The following is a 15,241-nucleotide window of genomic DNA, read 5'->3' on the forward strand; positions in this document are numbered from 1 at the left end:
ATCCGTTGCGAAAGGCCCTAATGCGGTATATACAGCGAGGGAAAAGCACCGCGAGAAGTGTCGGTACCTGTGGATCGATTGACGCGGTTCCTTGTCGCCATCACTAGAGGCATCTTCCTGGTGGTACCCATGATAATCATCATGACTTTGCACCAGGCAAAGACCAAGAGCTTGATTGCAGTTTCAATTTGTATTATTTTGCTTGCGCTAATGATGGCTCTTGGCGTGCGGGTGTCAAATGTGGAGACATTGGTCTCTACTGCCACTTATGCTGCGGTCTTGATGGTATTCCTTGGGGTGAGCAAGTGAAAATATAGCAGTACACGAAACCACAGAAATCACGGGAAAAGCTGGGGTCCAAGTATTCGCGAAGCCAAGCAGCTTATTCGATTTCACCTGAGCGTTCTGGATGTGGCTAATATAAAGTAAAGGATCACCTGTCAAACCAGCACTACTTATATATATGCCTAAGTAGGCAGGGTCTGGCTATCCTCACCAAGCAATCATGTCAAAAAAGATCTCCACAATGAGCTAGCAATTACTTGTAGAGCACCTGAAAGTGGATTGCTGATCAATCTTGACAAGGCGTTAAGGCGGTAAAAAGCATAAACTGCTCTGAAGGTGTACCTGGGCCCCGGGGTACGCCACAGCTGAGTAATGCTCCGACAGCGGACTGGATCCGCCACTTTTTGAAAAAATCTTATCGCCCGATAACAAGCACGCAATTGCCACTAACCGCTTTGGGCAAGTTACCTGGGGTTTTTCTCTATAACCAAGCCATGTAGAGGGGACATTCTCTTTCTCCCCACCTTCTTCTTTGATTTTGATCTTTAACAGATATCGGTTTTATATCCGGTATCAAGAAGAAGTCATGGGTTCATCAGTTCCAACCCTGTCGGCCTTGAACGGCCCGACCTATGTTACAGCCCAGACACTCATCCAGCAAGTTGCATACTTGCTGAGTGATAAGATCTTCTCCTATTCGCCGGAGACTTTCGATCTTGATGCTGCTCTCAAGGAATGGACGTCTAAGGGTGAGACTAATGCCAATGGCGAGTCTCCCTCTGTCAAGGCTTTGGAAACCCGCCAGGGTGCCGGCAACATGGCCCTCGGTTACCTCTTCTCTCAAGACTTTGATCTGAAGAAGCGCCACATCCCTCAGGGTATTGTTGCTTCTTCAGCAACCCTCCCTTATATGCGCGCCGCATTGGAGCAACTCTCTCTGCTCTACTCCGTCGCTAGCCCCGTGGCTGCACACGTCGCCGCCGTAGACTACGCCGGTGAGGATGGCCTTGTCTCCGACTATGCCTCCGCTCTCTCTCTGGCTGAGGACCTCGGTCTTGGTCTGGTTTCCAGTGGCTCCGCCCACGAGTCCCAACACATGGCTCTCTTCACCACCTTGCTCTCCTCTGTCCTCCCCTCGATCCACATCTATGATGGCGTTCGTGTTGGTCGTGATACCACCCGCGTCATTGATGTTCTCGACAAGGACGGTCTGACTCGCACTTATGAGACCGTCCGCAAGTCTCTCGATGATTCCCGCAACCGTCACCTGGATGCCCAAGGCAAGGTTCTGGATCTGCTGAAGACCCTAAACGGCGAGCTCGGAACCGACTACGGTGCTTTCGAGTACCACGGTCACTCTGAGCCCACCTCTGTCCTGATTGCCTTCGGCACTGTTGAGGCCACTCTTACTGCCCAGATCGCACGCTCTCTCGCCAAGGATGGTGTCCGTGTCGGTGTTGTGAATGTCCGCGTCTACCGCCCCTTCATCGAGGAGGAGTTCCTGCGCGTTCTTCCCCAGTCCACCAAGACTGTTGCCGTTCTTGGACAGGTCGCCTCTGAGCAGGCTGTCCAGGAGGAGGGTGTCCACTCTGCTCTCTATGAAGATGTTCTTGCTTCTTTGACTTTCGCTACTGGCCGTGAACACAACCCGGGTTGTGTTGAGATCAAGTACCCCCGCTCCCAGCGTTGGGATCTCATCTCCACCGCTGCTGCATTCCAGCGCGTGTACGACCAGCCTATTCTCACCGTCGATGGTGAAACCAACGCTTCTCTGCAGTTGCTGGACCCTGCGTCCGTGCAGGAATACACCTTCTGGGATGTTGACACCTCCGTTACTGAGGCTGCCGCTCAGACTTTGAGCCAGGCTCTTGGTGCCGACTCGGCCAGCAACGTCACCCTCAGCCAGACTCATGATAACCTCGTCCAGGGTGGTGCCATCCGTGTTGACATCCGCAAGAGCGCTAAGATTGTTGACGCACCTTACGCGGTCACTGCTGCCGAGGTCTCTTACATTGGCAACATCTCGCTGCTGAACGATGTTGACGTTCTTGCCTCTGTCAAGGACAACGCCAAGGTTATTCTGAATGCCCCTGGCATCAAGGATGAGGATTTGGAGAAGAAGCTTCCTGCTGCCTTCAAGCAGGCTGTCGCCCAGCGTGGCATCTCCGTCTTCGTCGTGGACTCATCTGCTATTGAGGACTCGTCACTGGACGCTCTTGTCCTTCAGGCTTCGTTCGTGCGTGTCGCTCTGCCTGCCCAGGAGGCTCTGGCAACTAAGAAGCTGTCCGCGATCACCGGCAATGCCGAGGCCCTGGACAATGTTACCAAGGATCTCGAGAAGCTGCTCCGCCAGATCGAGGTTCCCGAGTCCTGGAAGGAGCCCGAGGCCGTCACCGAGGCCGTTCAGCTCCCCAAGGACATCATCGCCAACAGCTTTGTTTCCTTCGACAAGGATGAGTCCGAGCCCCCCACTCTTCTCAAGGACTGGGAGACTGCCGCTCGTGGCCTTGCGTTCAAGGAGGCTTATGGCACCAGAGATGCCCTTCGCCCTGACCTTGCTCACAAGACTTTCACCGTCCATGTCAAGGAGAACCGACGTCTCACCCCTACCACCTATGACCGTAACATCTTCCACATCGAGTTCGACCTTGGTGAGACTGGCCTGAAGTACGACATTGGCGAGGCCCTCGGTATCCACGCTGAGAACGACCCTGAGGACGTCAAGAAGTTCATCGAGTTCTATGGCTTGGACGCCGACGCCATTGTCGAGGTTCCCAGCCGCGAGGACCCTGCCGTTTTGGAGAACCGCACTGTCTACCAGGCTCTGGTCCAGAACGTCGACATCTTCGGTCGCCCTCCCAAGCGCTTCTACGAGGCCCTTGCCGAGTTTGCCTCCGACGAGAAGGAGAAGGCCAACTTGCTCATCCTGGGTGGCCCCGACGGTGCCACCGAGTTCAAGCGTCGCGCCGAGGTTGACACCGTCACCTTCGCCGACATCCTGCTCGAGTACCCCTCCGCTCACCCCGACTTCCACGAGATTGTCCGTATCATCGGTCCCCTCAAGCGCCGTGAGTACTCGATCGCCTCGTGCCAGAAGGTCACCCCTACCACGGTCGCTCTGATGATTGTCGCCGTGAACTGGGTCGACCCCAACGGCCGCGACCGTTTCGGTCTGGCTACCCGCTACCTGAGCCGCCTGCAAGTCGGTTCCCCCATCACCGTCAGCGTCAAGTCCAGTGTCATGAAGCTGCCTCCCAAGTCCACCCAGCCTCTTATCATGGCTGGTCTCGGTACTGGTCTCGCACCCTTCCGTGCCTTCGTCCAGCACCGCGCCCTCGAGAAGGCTCAGGGCAAGGAGATCGGCGCTGTCTTGCTGTACATGGGCTCCCGTCACCAGCGCGAGGAGTACTGCTACGGTGAGGAATGGGAGGCTTACCAGGAGGCTGGTGTTATCACCCTCCTTGGCGCTGCTTTCTCTCGTGATCAGCCTGAGAAGATTTACATCCAGGACCGTATGCGCCAGACCCTGCCCGAAATCATCCAGGCCTACATCCGTGAGGAGGGTGCTTTCTACCTGTGCGGTCCCACTTGGCCCGTGCCCGATGTCACCGCTGTTCTAGAGGAGGCTATTGCCACCGAAGCCAAGAACAACGGCAAGAAGGTTGAGACTCGCAAGGAGATTGAGAAGCTGAAGGATGAGGAGCGCTACGTTTTGGAGGTCTACTAGACTCTTTTTGCTTCGTTTTCGCATGGCATGATTGTACGATTGGCATGTTTTTGCTTTTTATTCCCCCTTGTATTTAGATCCTGATATAGGCTAGCGCACTAGCCCTGAAAGATTTCAAAAATGCATTTAGAATTTCACGATCCCCACTCATCTCTCCTAAATTCAGATTCCTCGGTGGTAAAATATATAGTTAATTCAATGGAATGTATTTGGGTATTTGCTTCGAAGGGAATGCCTTCCTAGCATGACCCTCGAAAATGCTATGTCGTGTCTAGGTCGTCTATACATACAACTTTTTCTTAAAACTCATGCAACGTAACAATCTAATGTGACCCATCTATTTGTGCCCATACTTGGTCTTTCCATATGCACCACCCTTTTCCTTCCTCAACTCCAATGCCCGACGATACGGCGGTGCAGTGGGTGGCTGAATAGGATCCAGATTAACATAATCCGGAGGTAGGGTGTATGTCGCATCGGAATCCCAAGCAGAAAGATCACCACAAGCAATAAACGCCGGGATCCACCGGTTCTCAACAGCGAACTTGTTGGACAGTTTCTGGGGTTGGGATTGAGGTTGATCTTGTGATGTTGTGGTTTGAAGGTGGCGGACTTCAGTGGAGTGATTGGGCGTAGGGCTGCTAATTGCGGCGGGTTGCGCCACGGTATTTCGTGCCTGTGTATCCTGGTCGATTTCCTCGCGGACTTCCATACCCACATTGCCATCTTCTGACACAATCACTGGGGCTGCGGCACCGCCGAAGAGTGGATTTTTCAATGCGGCCATACCGACCACTCCGCTGTCACTAACGGGTGGAATGAAGCCTTCGCAGACCACGAATGCCTCCAAAGAACTAGCGCGACTACTGCGCGGCTTCGCGACGCTGACGCGCTCAAAGACAGTCCGCAGTTGCGCGTAGAGAATGTCGACATCACGGCCGCGGAAGATCTTGGCGACAAACTTGCCGCCCGGTCGAAGCACACCCATAGCAAGGTTTAGGGCTGCGTAGAGGAGTTGTGATTGAATATAAATATCTAAGTCGTGCAGACCTGTTACATCCGGGGCACCGTCGGAGATAACAAGATCGACGGGGTGAGGTTGTCTGATAGCTGCTGTGACTGATGATGGATCGTCGGAGGGGGTGGATGGTTGTTCGTATGCTTCTGGGTCCAGAGCGCGCAAGAGGAGAGGAATTGTAGAAGGGTGTGTGATATCAGCTTTGAGGGTTGTGATACCTTCGAGCGGTGCCATGGGTTGCAGATCGATGGAAACGATCTTGACATTCTTCCGGGGCTTTAATTCAGAGCTTGGGGAAGGCTCATCGCAGTCCATTTTATCATCACCGGTCGTCGTTTTCTCTGCGGCCTCCAATCCCTGTTGTTCTTTTCGCTTTTTCTCAAGCCATGCCCGCCGCCCGAAGCTTTCGCCCTTGATCAAGACACGGCTGAGTACTTGACTCCAACTTCCAGGTGCAGCGCACAAATCCACGACTCTCGTCACATTGTCTGGGTTCTCGTGCTCGAATAGGTCGAATCGCTCGTCGATCTGGATAAGTTTGAAGGCGGAACGGGCGCGCCAATTTTGCTCCTTTGCAAGACGGTAATAAGCATCGCGCTTGTCCTTGGATGATTTGCCCATCTTGCAAACAGGCTGCTCAGGCGCAATTGGCAGTCCTAGTTTGTCAAAGTGGGTTAATTTTGCGGCGAACGTGGGGAACGAAAAGATAAGATTCCAAAGGCGGACTAAAATTTCTGCCGCTTTTTTTCTTTGCGAATCTTCCCCGACGGCGTACTTGGAACAATTGTCTACCGGAACAAATTGTAATACTCAAGAATTACTCAGTTCATAATGGGTCAAAAGCGAGCACGCGACCCCAAAGCCCAGGTGGCTGAGGCAAATAAGCGCAAGAAGGCCGTCAAGTCTAACGCAGCTTCAAGCGACAATCATGTCTCTGTCGGAGTTGAGGATCTCAACTGGAAGGAAGTTGCTATGCCAGATCGAATGGAGGATGCAGAGGGCTTCTTCGGACTTGAAGAGATTGAAGGTGTTGATATCATAAAACAGAGCGACGGAGGAGTTCAGTTCAAGGTATGAGGCTGCATGCTTTGATCAATCATGTTGACTAAATGCTAATATATATGGTTGGATGTGTAGGCCAAGTCTGGCAAGCCAACGCAATCTATTATCAAACCCCCGTCTGATGATGATGGAGAGGAATGGGGTGGTTTTAGCGACGAAGACTCGTCCAAAAAGTCTCCTGTCACCGAGAAGACTCCCGCTGCAACCGAAGTGAAGGGAGATAAGAAGTCGAAGAAGGACAAGAAAAAGGAGCAAAATAAAGCGAAGAAAGAGGAACAAAAGTCCAAGGAGCAAAAACCCAAGGAACAAAAGCCTAAAGAATCCAAACCTGCTCAGAAACAGAACATCAAGACCGGGCTCTCTTTCGCCGCTCTCGATGATGTTGAAGAGGACGACGGTGTGGACGTGTCGGCTTGGGATGGGCTTAATCTTTCTCCCGAGACCTTTACGGCTCTTTCCAAAATGAAGTTCAGCTCCCCATCAGCCATCCAGAAAGCCAGTATTCCCGCCATTCTCGATGGGCACGATGTTGTTGGAAAGGCCTCAACAGGTTCCGGTAAAACATTGGCATTCGGTATACCCATTATCGAGCATTACTTGGACAAGAGAGGGAAACAGGGGGAACAGTCCGACGAGTCTGAAAAGAACAAAACCCCGATTGCATTGATTCTATCTCCCACTCGAGAGCTGGCACATCAGCTTGGAAAGCATATCGGAGAGCTCATTGCCAATTCCCCGGATACAAACGCACGCGTCGCCCTTATTACCGGTGGTATGTCTATCCAGAAGCAGCAAAGGCAACTTGCCACAGCGGATATTGTCGTTGGAACTCCCGGCCGAGTGTGGGAGATTCTAAGCACAGGAACGGGTTTGATCCGCAAAATGCAGAAAATCCAGTTCCTGGTAATCGACGAGGCAGACAGACTGCTGAGTGAAGGTCATTTCAAGGAAGTGGAAGATATCCTTAATGCACTAGACAAACATCAAGCCGGAGATATTGCAGACGAGGACCAGGAAGAAGAAGAGGAGGCACCATCCCACAGGCAGACTCTTGTCTTCTCGGCCACATTCCACAAGGATCTCCAACAAAAGCTAGCAGGCAAAAGCCGCTGGTCAGGTGATGACATGTTGGACAACAAAGCATCTATGGAGTACCTTCTCAAGAAATTGAATTTCCGTGAAGAGAAGCCCAAGTTCATCGATGTGAACCCAGAGTCACAGATGGCCATCGGACTCAAGGAAGGAATCGTTGAATGCCCTGCTATGGAAAAGGTAAGATACTTTCTTTTCGAACAAGTGGAATACCAATACTAATTCAAATGATTAGGATCTCTATCTCTACTCAGTTCTTCTCTACTATCCCAAGAACCGTACAATTGTGTTCACAAACTCCATCTCCGCCGTCCGCCGCATCACTCAGCTTTTGCAAGCTCTTCAACTTCCTGTGTTCGCGCTCCACTCAAACATGGCCCAGAAAGCTCGACTCCGTTCTATCGAACGTTTCTCATCCCCTACTGCCAACCCAAGTTCAATCCTTGTCGCCACCGACGTCGCGGCCCGTGGTTTGGATATCAAGGGCATTAACTGCGTTATCCACTACCACGTTCCCCGCACAGCAGATGCCTACGTCCACCGATCCGGTCGTACTGCTCGTGCCGGTGAGTCCGGAAAGAGTATTCTCATCTGTGCTCCCGACGAGGTTGTTGGTGTTGTCCGTCTCGCTGGCAAGATTCACGCCAAGAAGGCGAAGAAGGCCGATGGCGCTGACGGACCTAGCAAGAAGCTTCCTCTCGAGTCTCTCGACATTGATCGCCGAGTGGTTTCTCGCCTCCGCCCCCGCATGGCTCTCGCCAAGCGAATTACCGACTCCACTATCGCCAAGGAGAAAGTCAACACCGAAGACAACTGGCTTCGCGCTGCGGCCGATGATCTCGGTGTTGAGTATGATAGTGACGAGTTCGATCAGTCTAAGGGTAGAGGCCGTGGTCGTGGTGGTGGCCGCGAAAGACGTGAAAAAGAGGCCAGCGAAACGAGCAAGAGCGAAATGGCCGGGCTTCGTGCGGAGCTCAAGCAACACCTTGCCCAGCGAGTGAACATCGGTGTCAGTGAGAAGTATCTTACGGCCGGTCGCATTGACATTGATGCTCTTCTTCGTGGTGAGGGTAACGACGCGTTCCTGGGCCACCTTGACCCTCTGACTTTCTAATTTTGAATTTACTGAAGCATTGGGGTTGTAAAAATCATAGTGTCGCTATTAGTCTATACCAAAATTACATTGCATATGTTCTTGGCTCCTAAACCCTTCGAACGTGTACAGCCCAACCTTATCGGACTTCTCCGATATCAGACAGATAACATATCAGTGACAAAGAATACCCCAACACCTAAACAGGATAGTCAATGCCATTCAAAAGACTTTGCCCAATGGTAACTAGTTCACTGGGCATTATATGCAGCTATTTACATAATTGCATATCTTCCCCCGCCTTCCTAGCTCCGAGTAATAAAACGCCCTTCTCTTGATATCCCGAGGTCTTACAGACTCACCTCTCCCATTCTCTCAATCAACATGGATCCCCAAATTGAAGAACTATTAGGTCTAGAAGCCGTCCGCACAAGAGCTCATGCAGTCCTCAAATTAGCCGAAGAGGGTCGTCTGAATCATTTCAACTACCACCCTGAACGCATGGATGATGCCACCGACTACGTACTTAAACTGATCCAGGTAGGGCTAGCACATCCCCAGAGCGAACACTTACAGTTCTAAGCATAAAAAAGCTCACTATATATAATAGCGCGACTTTGGTCCTGACAAATATCACCTAATTCCGCCCCATGGACGCTGGCAGCATTTCGAGGTCGGCGGGGTTCCCCGCATAACCAGTCTCCTAGCTCAATGGGATGAGGAGAAATGTGACACCACCGAAAAGACTCGCAGATTGATAGATCTTTTCTTCGTATCTGTCCTTCTGGATGCTGGTGCCGGAGACTTTTGGAAATTCAATGAGTCACAGAGCGGTCTGACGCTCAATCGAAGCGAAGGTATTGCGGTGGCGGCTCTGCATATGTTCCTAAACGGTGATTTTGCTGGCAAGGATTCACCAGTGAAACACACCGCCAATGGTAAGTGTTTTCCCATGCATGCGATGTGATATTTAATGTTAGCTGACTCGTGCTAGGCGATGCATTGCGCAATATCAATGTAGAAATTTTATCCCGTGGACTCCAGGTCGACGATGCCAACCCCATGATCGGAGTAGCTGCACGGGCAGATATCCTCCGTAAACTCGGCGAGTCTTTGGTGAATTTGAAAGATATCTTTGGTCCCACTGGCCGCCCTGGTAATCTTGTTGGTAAGTTCATATTCCCCATGAAGTCCAGTTGGTCCTGGACCTTTGGATCAAAATAACTAAACAGATCTCAAAACATCCAGATTATCTCATTGCCAAATCGAATGATAGCGGAAAGCTTAATTACAAGGATCTTTGGAACGTGCTACAGCGCCTCCTGATCCCCATCTGGCCATCTGATCGTACTCACATTAATGGACAGCCCATCGGCGATGCATGGCCCCTACGGGCACTTTCGCAGCAGCCTGGATCGGAGTCGAAACCCTACTCCAACATCCAGCCATTCCATAAGCTGACCCAATGGCTAGCGTACTCATTGATGGTACCCTTCTCTCGTCTACTCTCGGTCTCATGGTCTAATACCGAGCTGGGAACTGGTTTGCCGGAGTACCGCAACGGAGGAATGCTTGTCGACATGGGAGTTCTAGAATTAAAGCCCGAGTCATTGCAGCGAGGGTTGAGCCTTTCCGGTGGTAGTTTGCCTTCGTTCGGTGCGGGCGATGACGAGATTGTGGAATGGCGAGCGATGACCGTTGCGCTCCTCGATGTCCTGCATACGAAGATCCTCGCCCGCTTGGATGGTGTCCAATTGTCTCTACCTCAGGTTCTGGAGGCGGGCTCTTGGAAAGCGGGTAGGGAGCTTGCAGCTGCTAAACGTCCGGAGACAAAGTGCAGTCCCATCTTGAACTTTGGTGATGGGACCTTGTTCTAGAAGCTGTGCGTCAGTATCAAATGCATCGGTAGCCTTTTCCAATAGATCTGTTCAATGTATTTGGATTCTCCAGAGCCCGGCATGTATTGTAGATTCGATAAAATATGGCTGGGACTTCGTCGGGTTATACTGTAGACCAGAATTTCGGTCCTGATCTGCTTTCCGTGAGTTCATGGAAGCCGGAGCCGGTGAAGTCGTGTTCCATTTGCGCATATCAACCAGCTTTGGGATAGTTCTTGCGGGCGTGTATAAATTGATTTAGGGTATTCGGGAGCATTTCCAAAAGTCCTGACTTGAAACCTGGCTGTTGCACGCGCGTCAGATCGTATTGTATTGTCGTATTGTCGTATTGCGACGTACAAACGTCCTTCCAACTTTGCTTTGCTCTTGCTTTTGAACAACATCACGATTTCTGTCAGCCACTTCGAGTCTTCATATACATTTCTTGTGTAAAGGGTGTCAACTGAGGGGAGTTGAAATGAATATGATATTCACCACTGATCATCTCAACTCAAAAACAAACACGCTCAAGACAAAAAGAAAAGATACTCAACATAACGGGACCCAGCAATGAGCGGCTGCTGCTGGTCTGGGTGACAACTGGATGGGCGAACCCAGTGCATTGCCACCCTCCAGGCCAGAATCAAACAGCAAACGACCCATGCCGGTCCAAATCATACATCATCGGCCGTACCCCGGCCGACTCAAAGAAGCATTCCCCCCACTCCCCACTTCCCTCCCCTCCTCCCCCTTCTCCCTCCCCATTGTGATAGTATTTGTGCCCCACCATGCTTAAGGTCAGCCATGGTGGGGCACCGCAAGGCTGAGGAAGTCGATGAGGAAGCCACCGCCGCTCTCCTCACCGGCACCTAATGACAACGAAGTGAGTTAGCAATGAAGCCGATGTGAGTCTGAAGCAATAGTAGAATGAAGTGAAGCTAACTGAAACCCAACAGAAAAGAGAATGTAATACATACCTTGCATTCAAGTAAGCATTTACTTGCCTACGCCTCGTCCAGGTAGGTGTCCTCATAGCCGTCGCTGGAGTCGTCAGCGTCATCCTCCTCCTCGTCACCCTCTGCCAAGATGGCGTCCAACGCGGCCTCCAAGGGCGAGATGGGCCCGTTGGGGGCTTCGTCCTCCCCCTCCTCCCCATCGGAGAGGTTGTCGAGGTCCTCATGTTCATCCTCTTCATCATCCTCCTCGTCCTCCCCGTCGGTCTCGTCATCGGATGGGCGGTAGAGGGGGTTGAAGTCGGTTGGGCGGGGAGCCCGCCATTCGTGGCCGTCGCCATGGCCATTGGTCAATCCCCCATTGGGGGTCAGCGGCGCGTCAACGCCGGCGGCAGCACGGAAAGGGTTATAGGTGTTTTGGGCTGCATTGCCCACACCGGCGCCGAAAGGATTGTTGGTCTGGGAGGGCATGCCCCAGCCAGAGACGAAAGGGTTGTTGTTCTGGGTGCCATTGGTCATACCAGAAGTAAAAGGATTATTGGTCTGGGGGTGATAGGCCCAGCCAGGATGGAAAGGGTTGGAGGAGGTCTGGGTGGTACTGTTCACTCCAGAACCGAAAGGGTTGTTGATGGCGTGGGGGATGTTACCTGCACCACGACCGAAAGGGTTGGCAACGTTCTGGGTACCATTGGCCAAAGCAGAACGGAACGGGTTGTTGGCGGCCTGGGGCGTGTTACCCGCGCCAGGACCGAAAGGGTTGTTCAGGCCAGAGCCCAATGATGGGTTGGCGATGGGCTGAGTGCTGCCAGAACCGAACGGGTTAGTGGCAACCTGGGCGCCGCTAGCCATGCCAGAACCAAACGGGTTGTTGGCAGTCTGTGGGGAATTAGGTGCACCATTGCCAGGGCTGTTGCAAGTCTCAGAGGCAGAGTCCTCGCCGGAAGAAGAAGAAGAAAGGTTGGTTTCGTCCGCCATCTTGAAAGATGCGATGAGAAGTACCTTGATTTGAAACTAATAGAGAAAGCAGATGATGCTCAAGCTAGATGGCAAAGATTTCATGACAGAGAAAGAGAAGACGAGACGAGACTGAGTTCTGTTTCTATGAGAACACAACAGTGAACGCGCGCTGCATGGTCACCCCCAACGAGGAAGGACCCCCGTCCATGACCATCATACTACGCTATACTACGCTACTACGATATACTACGATATTTGATCTTCAACCCTTCAGCCCTTCAGCTCTACATTGAAGAATGTTGAACTATGAAGTTATATTGATATAGATCTACGGCATCTTATAGTTCTCGGCATCCCGAACTATATGTCTTGGCATTCCGGTCCGATCATCGGCTGTTCCAAAGTCTTGAGCCCCACTGTTGGGTCCAACAGGAGAAAAATCGGCTTTTAAAAAAAGCAGAAACAAGACTAATCCAGATAGTGGCGGGTCTTTTGTTAAAATCGCCGGACAATCTTCTTACATTCATCGTCATCGCAAGTGTCATCGCAGAAGTCGAAGTGTGGCATACTTCATATATCAAGTCTAAACTATCAACAATACGAAAGCGATCGACAAAGTCAACAAGATCCGAGTACTCTGAGCTTGTTCTCCAGTATGTACAGAGTCCCCGGTCGGCGATCAGAGAAGCCCCTCTTAACATGCATGAACTAGAATCAAGATCGGTTTCATACTCCATACATACTTCCAGAATGTCAACCATTTCACAAACAGCGCGTCGGCTTTTCCGATCGCAAAACCTTTCAACATTCAGAATATACTCGCCCGCAGCGCCTATCGCGCGTCTTCACCAACAAGGTCCAACACGGTCGGCAGTGGTTCACAATCAAGCCCTCCCTAGCCAAACAGAAGCACCCCAGTTCCTTTCTCAGACCCAGTCACAATCACCACACCATGGATCCACAACTCTCGACGCCCTTGTTTCCCAAATCCCTCTCGTCCAAACCCTCCGCGAAACACACAGCACCTACAAGGAAACCCGTCCCCATCTCGCAATCCCACCACCTATCAGACAGCACCACTTCGTAGGTGGCAGCTTAGCTGGTCCAGGCAAGCTTGCCTTCGCACCATACATGTGGCTATCGACCAGCAAAACCGAAGAACAGACCGAGAAAGCCGACCGAGCCAGCAACGTTGTATCGGTATTCCACATCGGTCAGGATCTCTGCGGTCACCCGGGCTTTGTCCATGGTGGTCTGCTTACTGTTCTCTTTGACGAGGTGTTTGCGCGCTGTGCCTCTGCGGTTCTTCCCAGCGGGCTGGGTATGACGGCTAATCTTAATGTGGATTTCCGGAAACCGGCTCTTCCCGACCGCATGTATGTGCTGCGCACGAAGACGGTTAAGGTTGAGGGTAGGAAGGCTTGGGTTGAGGGTCGGATGACTTATCTTCCTTTGGCTTTGCTACCTTCTGCGGACTCGAATGGCATCGTTTCGGATGCTAGTTTGCTAAAGGAGGATAGCGAAGGTGCGGTTATGGTTGCTGAGGCCAAGGCTTTGTTTATTGAGCCTAAATTTGCGGATGTGAGTTATCCCTTTGTTCCATTCCCATGATGCGCGCTTTACTAACGGTTCTCAGTCTATGGTGAAGATTTATGCGAACTAGAGTGTCTGTGTGTGAAGAGTTGGTTATGCCCTTGCGTTATATAGAGTTATAGAGTATAGATTCATAGAGTTCACTATAGATAGATAGATAGATACATATTTAGAATGATAGATTTACTAATTCTCCCATGATTCTCGAAAGCTATTGACTATCTATAAAATCAAATACAATCCTCCCACATATATATTGTCCCTTGGTCGTCATAACCACCACTCGACGAGAGAAGTATCGCGAGTCTCCGAACATCTCAAACCCCCAAATCTACAGCCCAAGTAGTTAGTTTCTAATATAGCCTAATAATGAACACTGAACACTGAACACTGAACAATAAATCATAATACTCACCTGCTCAGCCGTCCATCCAGCCTTAACATTCCTCTCAAAAGTATGTACCCAAAGCCCAGGACCCTCTTCCGACATCCCACCCCAATCCTCAACTATAAAACCCTCCGATTTCCTCCCATCCGCCTCAACTTCCCCTCGCAAGTATCTCCTTATCTCCGCATTGGCATTATCCGTCAGAAGCTCAAATCCAGGCCTTACAATTTCATCCGCATCAATGACGCCGTGAACAAATTTACTCTGTGCCAGAACCTTCCCGAAGAAGTGGTCTTCGTGGTCCGATATTTTCCAATCCAAGACACGCTCTTCTTTGGTTGCGGCCAGGCCTGCGGTGGCTGTTTGGTTGAAGTCGATGTTTGTTGATAGTTGGCTAGTTTCAGAGGTTTGTGTTTGGTATTGGGTGATTTGGATGTAGATAGTTGCGAAGCCAAATGCTTTACGGATTAACCAGGGTACTTTTTGCTATGGATATGGGATGATTTAGCTTGCTGGACAAATTGTGGAAATGGTGAAGATCTTTTCGAACCAGTTTTAAGATAGGATCTGCTTCGCTGGTTAGGTCTTTGTTCTATAGATGGTGATATGGTTAGAATCTAGTATTTTCGAAGGGGGGATAGTATATAATTACCAGGACCCAATGGCCGGTGAGGGATTCGATGGTAATCTCTTGAGGAGCAGCCATGATATATGGATGATTTTATTCTATTCAACGAAATGGACTCTGGATAAAGATGTATGTTGCAGTCTGCGAGTAGTTGCTAAGTGATCTCGGAGGAATGGGAGAAAGCCACTCGGTTTAAGGGGAAATGGTCATGTTTCATTAGAATAGACTCTGTGCAACAGTACATTTGTACAAAAATGATACCCCAGTATGAGAATACCTACAGCAGAAAAACTAGATTTCAGTAGAAAGTGATCATTGCTATCTAATACCACTATCGTAGGGAACCCTCACCATGACGCCTTTCGACCCCTATGGCATATGAAGAAGGAAAAGGCAAAAACAGCGAAACAGCCCGTCCGAAAACTTGGGAATCGGGGAGGAACAAAGCAGAAACAGGTCGCACGTCGTCGCATCGTGAATGGTTTCTCGTCTTGGCTGAGAAAGACGGAAGCCGGCAAAAGAGAAGATATGGGAGAGGAGGTGGTGGAAGTTGTCAGAATGAACACTT

General features: G+C 50.9%; 8 protein-coding genes across 8 annotated transcripts; 4 read left to right on the forward strand and 4 right to left on the reverse strand.

The window, feature by feature from the left end:
- Positions 1-871: 871 nt before the first annotated feature.
- N7487_001488 (sulfite reductase subunit alpha) lies at positions 872-4,012 on the forward strand (the record flags this gene model as incomplete). The annotated part of the gene is made up of 1 exon (XM_056869236.1): positions 872-4,012. The coding sequence occupies one exon, from the start codon at positions 872-874 to the stop codon at positions 4,010-4,012; it is 3,141 nt and encodes a 1,046-aa protein (XP_056734020.1).
- A 337-nt stretch (positions 4,013-4,349) lies between these two features.
- N7487_001489 (tRNA methyltransferase TRM7) lies at positions 4,350-5,651 on the reverse strand (the record flags this gene model as incomplete). Its single annotated transcript, XM_056869237.1, has 1 exon — positions 4,350-5,651. One exon carries the CDS (start codon positions 5,649-5,651, stop codon positions 4,350-4,352), a length of 1,302 nt encoding a protein of 433 aa, XP_056734021.1.
- A 188-nt stretch (positions 5,652-5,839) lies between these two features.
- On the forward strand, positions 5,840-8,298 carry mak5 (ATP-dependent RNA helicase MAK5; the record flags this gene model as incomplete). Its single annotated transcript, XM_056869238.1, has 3 exons — positions 5,840-6,101; positions 6,168-7,364; positions 7,420-8,298. The coding sequence occupies exons 1-3, from the start codon at positions 5,862-5,864 to the stop codon at positions 8,296-8,298; spliced, it is 2,316 nt and encodes a 771-aa protein (XP_056734022.1). The 5' UTR covers positions 5,840-5,861.
- Positions 8,299-8,661: 363 nt separating this feature from the next.
- On the forward strand, positions 8,662-10,154 carry N7487_001491 (URC4/urg3 family protein; the record flags this gene model as incomplete). The annotated part of the gene is made up of 4 exons (XM_056869239.1): positions 8,662-8,817; positions 8,888-9,215; positions 9,272-9,445; positions 9,526-10,154. The coding sequence occupies 4 exons, from the start codon at positions 8,662-8,664 to the stop codon at positions 10,152-10,154; spliced, it is 1,287 nt and encodes a 428-aa protein (XP_056734023.1).
- A 1,004-nt stretch (positions 10,155-11,158) lies between these two features.
- On the reverse strand, positions 11,159-12,082 carry N7487_001492 (uncharacterized protein; the record flags this gene model as incomplete). Its single annotated transcript, XM_056869240.1, has 1 exon — positions 11,159-12,082. One exon carries the CDS (start codon positions 12,080-12,082, stop codon positions 11,159-11,161), a length of 924 nt encoding a protein of 307 aa, XP_056734024.1.
- Positions 12,083-12,814: 732 nt separating this feature from the next.
- N7487_001493 (PaaI family thioesterase) lies at positions 12,815-13,727 on the forward strand (the record flags this gene model as incomplete). Its single annotated transcript, XM_056869241.1, has 2 exons — positions 12,815-13,645; positions 13,701-13,727. 2 exons carry the CDS (start codon positions 12,815-12,817, stop codon positions 13,725-13,727), a joined length of 858 nt encoding a protein of 285 aa, XP_056734025.1.
- Positions 13,728-13,868: 141 nt separating this feature from the next.
- Positions 13,869-14,751, reverse strand: N7487_001494 (uncharacterized protein; the record flags this gene model as incomplete). Its single annotated transcript, XM_056869242.1, has 4 exons — positions 13,869-13,988; positions 14,073-14,531; positions 14,596-14,637; positions 14,698-14,751. 4 exons carry the CDS (start codon positions 14,749-14,751, stop codon positions 13,869-13,871), a joined length of 675 nt encoding a protein of 224 aa, XP_056734026.1.
- A 138-nt stretch (positions 14,752-14,889) lies between these two features.
- N7487_001495 (uncharacterized protein) lies at positions 14,890-15,146 on the reverse strand (the record flags this gene model as incomplete). The annotated part of the gene is made up of 2 exons (XM_056869243.1): positions 14,890-14,950; positions 15,025-15,146. The coding sequence occupies 2 exons, from the start codon at positions 15,144-15,146 to the stop codon at positions 14,890-14,892; spliced, it is 183 nt and encodes a 60-aa protein (XP_056734027.1).
- Between the last annotated feature and the right edge of the window lie 95 nt (positions 15,147-15,241).

Source organism: Penicillium crustosum, assembly GCF_028827405.1.
Source record: "Penicillium crustosum strain IBT 35664 chromosome Unknown utg000001l_segment0_segment0, whole genome shotgun sequence".
In the NCBI taxonomy this organism is placed as follows: Eukaryota; Fungi; Ascomycota; class Eurotiomycetes; order Eurotiales; family Aspergillaceae; genus Penicillium; species Penicillium crustosum.